Source organism: Ursus maritimus, unplaced genomic scaffold, assembly GCF_017311325.1.
Source record: "Ursus maritimus isolate PB19 unplaced genomic scaffold, ASM1731132v1 scaffold_6, whole genome shotgun sequence".
NCBI lineage: Eukaryota > Metazoa > Chordata > Mammalia > Carnivora > Ursidae > Ursus > Ursus maritimus.
The window spans coordinates 37,104,698-37,110,697 of record NW_024426774.1 but is presented as its reverse complement, the minus strand read 5'-3'; the positions used below and the strand labels follow the sequence as shown (position 1 = coordinate 37,110,697).

General features: G+C 38.0%; 1 protein-coding gene across 1 annotated transcript in view; it reads right to left on the bottom strand.

The window, feature by feature from the left end:
* Positions 1 to 215: 215 nt before the first annotated feature.
* The window catches only part of EIF2AK3 (eukaryotic translation initiation factor 2 alpha kinase 3), a 67,227-nt gene continuing 61,442 nt past the window's right edge, over positions 216 to 6,000 (bottom strand). The window contains exons 15-17 of the mRNA XM_040623214.1: positions 5,709 to 5,810; positions 3,055 to 3,117; positions 216 to 1,414 (exon numbers count right to left, since the gene is read on the bottom strand). Coding sequence (XP_040479148.1) covers positions 1,214 to 1,414; positions 3,055 to 3,117; positions 5,709 to 5,810 — 366 coding nt within the window. The 3' untranslated portion in view covers positions 216 to 1,213. The remainder of the gene's footprint in view (positions 1,415 to 3,054; positions 3,118 to 5,708; positions 5,811 to 6,000) is intronic.

Sequence of the window (6,000 nt, the reverse complement as noted above, 5' to 3'; positions counted from 1 at the left end):
AGACGTCTCCTGGTTATGAGTCCATTGGCTTCTGAATAAAGACTTGGTTTTATCAAGTCTTTGGGAAAGAACATAGCAGACACACCTGCTTGGAATAGGTTAGGAAGTTTTCTCGAAAGTAGGGTTATGACCCTTTCTAGACCCGTGATCCCACTTTATAAATTTGGAAAACTACCTTTTGGGGCTAATTCCCCAAAATAAGAGTCAACTATAAATATTTTTTTAAAGTTTTATTAAATCATTTAGACTTGAAAGAAGTCACAATACTTCACACACTTAAGTGCGTTCTGTACACCACCAACCCAAATGGATTGAGTTCAGAATTTTTATAAATAAAAAATAAACATATTTACAGTGAAAAATAAAAACATGTTAGCAAGTTAGATGATGAAACTGTTATCTATAATCACTTTTGGAAAATACCAACCTACAGGATTACACATAAAACAGTGATTTCATTAGGTTTAAAAGGTCCATAATTCAAGAAGTTAGTTGTAATATATGATTCATGTCTTACTACGGCTTTGTACTTCCCCAAACCAGAACTTTTGGCCAATTTACACAAAAAGCTTCATTTTCCCTTTATTGGAGGTAAAAGTACAAAAAAGCTCTTAAACTGTCCCTAGAACCATCTAAGGAATAAAGCTATTTAATGCTACAAATATCACTATAAAACTAGCTATGGACATAAACCATCATACAATTTGTGCTACTCGTCCTCCAAAATAGTGTGGATTCTTTCTCCATTTACACACCAGGATAAAAATGGAGTCAGCTTTTTCAGAAATTAGTTTCAAAATCATCATCTTGTCTCTAGAAAGCATATTTCTAGAACAATATAGTTACCACATGTAGGAACTCTCTTCTGTACTATAAAAATATTTCCTTTTTAATTCTCTCTTTATATTTTAGGGATTGTTTCTACCTCCCCAGGCAAAGGTGAGGGCTATCAAGCTTGGCCAGCCAGTTTCAAGAGACCACTGAAGAAAAAGGAGCACACGTGATTTACGGATTGCCCTCTCCTGGAGTTCAGCAGTAGAGCATTGGCTCAAATTAGGTTATGCCCCCAAATCCAGTTTAAATATGACTTAGAAAAAGTAGTCCAAAATAAAATTGAGCAAAGAACAAAATTTTCAAGTTCACAATTTTGGAGAGCCACATTCCTCCGAGGCTGTTCTGTGTCACCTGTTAGGGACGCGAGCGTAAGTTAAGGCTAATTGCTTGGCAAAGGGCTCCGGGAGTTGCTGGACTGTCTTGAATGTTTTGTTCCCGATGAACTCAGGGAGCGAGACCTCTGTCTGAGTACTGTTTTTCCTGGAAGCTCCAGGTCTTCAAATACAGCATTTTCAATGATGGTGGTAGCTTCTGGCCGTTCCATGGGGGATGGAGAGAGCATGTCTTGAACCATCACATACTGAAATATAATAATCGTTTTGTAATGAAGGGCCAGGTTTAGACCATGAAACAGTTCGCTAAATCAGGAGTCAGAAAAGTTTTTCTGTAAATATGTTAAGTTTGCGGGCCAGTTTCTGATGCAACTTCTCAACTTCGCCATTAAAGTACAAAAGCAGCCATAGACAATAAGTAAACAAATGAGTACGGCTATGTCCCAATAAAACTTTATTACAAAATTAGACAGCAAGCTGCATTTGGCCTGTGGGACATAGTTTGCCAACCCCTGCTCCAAATAAACATAGACCATTTTGTGGTAATTATTGTTTTCTAACATATAATAGAGGGTCTTAAATCATATCCTTGAAACACAGACATAATCGGACTTTAAAAATAATTCCATCTTATAACTGCATGTGAATGTACAATTATCTCAATAAAAATTTCAATTAAAAATAATCATGTCAGAGCTCAGTACCTAACCCCTTTTCTTGATTTTTTTTTGGGGGGAGCCCTTCTTAATGTAACATATATTCTTATAAGCAACCCTGGAAATTGATTCATCAGTTTTGCAAAATTTATAACAAAGTAATTTTTAGTAAAACAGATTTCATCTTAGCTTAGTGTATCTCTCTATTATAAAGTACTTTATTTTTTTTTTTTTAAAGATTTTATTTATTTATTTGACAGAGATAGAGACAGCCAGCGAGAGAGGGAACACAAGCAGGGGGAGTGGGAGAGGAAGAAGCAGGCTCATAGCAGAGGAGCCTGATGTGGGGCTCGATCCCATAACGCCAGGATCACGCCCTGAGCCGAAGGCAGACGCTCAACCGCTGTGCCACCCAGGCGTCCCTATTATAAAGTACTTTAAAAAAAATATTTTACTTCATTTTAAGTAGGCTCCACACCCAATGTGGGGCTTGAACTCACAACCCTGAGATCAAGAGTCGCACACACTACCAACTGAGCCAGCCAGGAGCCCCTGCAAAGTTGATTTTTCTAATGCAATCCTTCATTAACAGACAGTCTAACTTACTAAAATTATTTAAGAAAATTCAAGAGGTATTCACGTGTAAATTATAAAATGATGTATTTGTGGACAAAACATTATGGAATAAAAATGACAAAAGTAACAAAAACAAACTTCAAAGGCTCATTACACACAATTTTCACCAAGACCAGTTTAATTTTTCCTTCCTACTCTTCTGAGCCATTTTACTGTGTCACTCTGAGTGCTTTAACTCCAATCAATGGAAATTAGTGACACCCCCTCCTTTTTAAAGAAAGAAGCCAGCTTTTAAGATCCCTCCCAAATTCACTAAAATAAAGAAATTAGTGGCACAGCCCCAGCAGCAGCTCTATTCCCCAGAATGTGCTAGGAGTTCAGCCTTACTGGAGCGAAAGGACGCTACCACAAACACACAGGAAACCACTCGGCGGGGATCACAGAACACCTGGCCGAGGACCCGGCCAAGGACCCCGGGGCCCGAGTTCCCGTCTGTGTTCTTAACAAGTTTAACAAGTTGTGTGCTCAGGTCCCATTTCCTCTCTACACCGCTGGCTTCCTCATCTGTAAAATGGGAAACTGATGAATTAATGCTAAGGACCCTTTAAGTTCTAAATTTGATTCTCAAGAAAATAAAAGATTAGAATTATACGAACCTCACGAGGATATTTCTGAGTAAACAGTGGTGGAAATTTGAGATTTCTTACATCTGTTAAGACCTATAAAAAGAAAGAAAAGTGTTACTTGCTTTTAAATGTTTTGATACAGGGATCTATTTATTTAAACATATTTTTTGATACGCTAATGGAGTGACGAAGAAAGCCTGAATATTAAACAGATGGATAACTTATCAGCAGCTTTTCCTGACCTGGTAATCTACACATAGTGCTTCCTAAGCACAGATCTACATGCCATCAAATCACCAAAATTGAGAAAACAACTCAGATATAATTATGCTTGAATTGTACATTAATTATACTGACACCTGGATTTTAACTGAGAATGGACTGATTTGTATAAAAAATAACTCATTCATAATATACAATTTGTGCCCTTAAGTGGGTAACTTTTTCTGTTAGTATCTAGCGTCTCTGTATTTGATATGAAAGAGTATATTCTTTCTTCCTCTTTCTCTCTTCTTTTAAAGTAATCTCTATGTCCAATATGGGGCTCAAACTCATGACCCCAAGATCAAGAGTCACAAGCTCCTCTGACTGAACCAGCCAGGCACTCCTCCTCTTCTTCTTTTTTGAGTGAAAAAAAAAAACCAAAAACCAAAAACAGGAACAAAAAAACCAAAACACAAAAAAACCCCCAACTCAAGTCAATTGTGCTAATTACTGAGAACAAAACTAAACTTTGAAAGTTCATTAGGAAATTTTCATACATATTATCGCTCTCTTTATGTTCCAGAAGAAACAGACAATACTTAAAGCATATAAACACACGTAACTGAGGTTCTCAGAGATGAGACAAAATACTGAATCCATGTAAAAAGAATGAAATGTTATAAAAAGGAACAATCTTGGACATTAAAAAGTGGATTGTCAAAATACAAAATTAGGAAATTGGAATAACAAATTAAGGAATTCTTGCAAAGAACAGTACACAAAGAAACAAACAGATGGGAAGTAGGAGGAAAAAAGATTAGGCATTTATAGGATTAAGTCAGGAGTTCCAGAAAAAGAAAAGAGAAAAAGTGGAGAAGGATTTATCAAAAACTAACAGAAGAAATTTACTAGAACTGAGAGTCACATCTTCTAACTGAAAGGACCTACCAGTTTAAGTACAATAAATGAGGGGGAAAAGGATCAATGAAAGGACTAAATGTCATAGCAGCACTGATAGCCGGAGAGCACTAAGAGCTTCCAGAAAGAAAAACAAAACAGTTCCAAAGATCTCATGTCAAAGAAGGAGGCACCAGCTCTTCAGCAGGGGGGAGGGGCGGAGGGAGAGGCGGACTCCCCGCTGAGCACGAGGCACTCAATTCCAGGACCCTGAGATCACGACCTCAGCCAAAGGCAGACGCTTCACAGACGGAGTCACCCCGGCGCCCCTCTATGTTCGATGTTCTGAGTAACAGTCCAACTGTTTCCACAGCGGCTGCACCATTTTACGTTCCTACCAGTAATGTACAGGGCTTCCAATTCTCTACATCCTTGCCAACGCTTGTTCTTTTCTGTTTTGTTTTGTTTATTACAGCGGTCCTACACGCTGTGAGCTAGTATCTCACTGTGGTTTTGTGTTTCCCTAATGACTAATGACGTTGGGCTTACTGGCCATTTGCGCCTCTTCTTTGGAGAAATGTCTATTCAACTCCTTTGCTCATTTTTTAATTGGGTTGTTTGTCTTTTTGTTGAGTCATCACAGCTCTCTGTATGTTCTGGATTAGTAGAGCTGTATCAGATACGTGGTTCACGAATATCTTCTCCCATTCCGTAGGCTGTATTTTTACTTTCTTGACAGGGTTCTTTGATGCATTTGTAACTACATAAATTTTGATGCCATATGATTCTGATTCTTTACTTATATTGGACCTGTTTCATATCCTTCTAGAAGCTTTTAGAATGTTCTGATATTTAGTCATTCTGGTTTTTAAATTTTCTTCTTTTTCCCCCATTTATTGTACAGAGTGCTTGGTAGGTCCTTTTGGCTAGAACGTCTGAGCCCTTTGGTTCTACGTGAGAGGAGTCAACAGGTAAGAAGTAAAATTGATACAGAAATGGTGATAAGGGCATAAACTTTGGAAATACCTCCGTATTTGTCCTAGGTACAATGGTTAGGAACGTGGAGGGTGACCACCTATGAACAATGGGGAAAAATGTGACTGCTTCCTTTCGAAAGACTTTCAGTAGTCTTCCTTAAAAGCCATGGTCATGGTTTATTTTGAGAGGAAAAAAACACTAATTATGCTTCATTTGCCAGTTTTTAAGTGTATGAGTGTATGGTCACTTGCCCTCCAGAAAATTCTTTTCTGACCAAAGACTACAGCCCACCGTGTCACTCCCTCTCCAGCCCCATCACCCTGCGGTTCCCCTCGCTTTGTACTTACTACAAATTTACTGAGTGCAGGATATTGTTATGATGAATTGAAGCAAAAACAAGGAACAAACAAGCAATTTTTGAAGACTGAGCTTGAAACGGAAGCAAATAGTCTACAAATCCTCCCTATAATCCTCATGTGAACTTTTCCACCTGTAGTGAACTGCTCTGCTGGCATCAAGGATAACTTATTCTTCTTTTAAATGCTTTCTTTCGTAAATTTAAGAGTATTTTTTTTTCCACTTTTTTCGAGTGGGGGGGAACTTACCCTGACTCTCTCCATCTGAGTGCCGAATGGGTACAGCAATTCAAACAGAATGAGGCCTAAAGAAAAGATGTCCACTTTATGAGAGTAGTTGTTTCCATGAATCTGAAATACCATATAAAGAAGAAATAACAGAAGAAAATTAACGGAGATCATACAACTGGTAATATGGCATTAGGGAATCCCAAAGTTGACCTAGTCACTTCCTGGTTTAGATGTACGTTAGCAAAGAGTTAATGATCTCTGCAGCCTCTTTTCTTTAACTCACTACAGCAAGAGTAATTAAACTACTCAG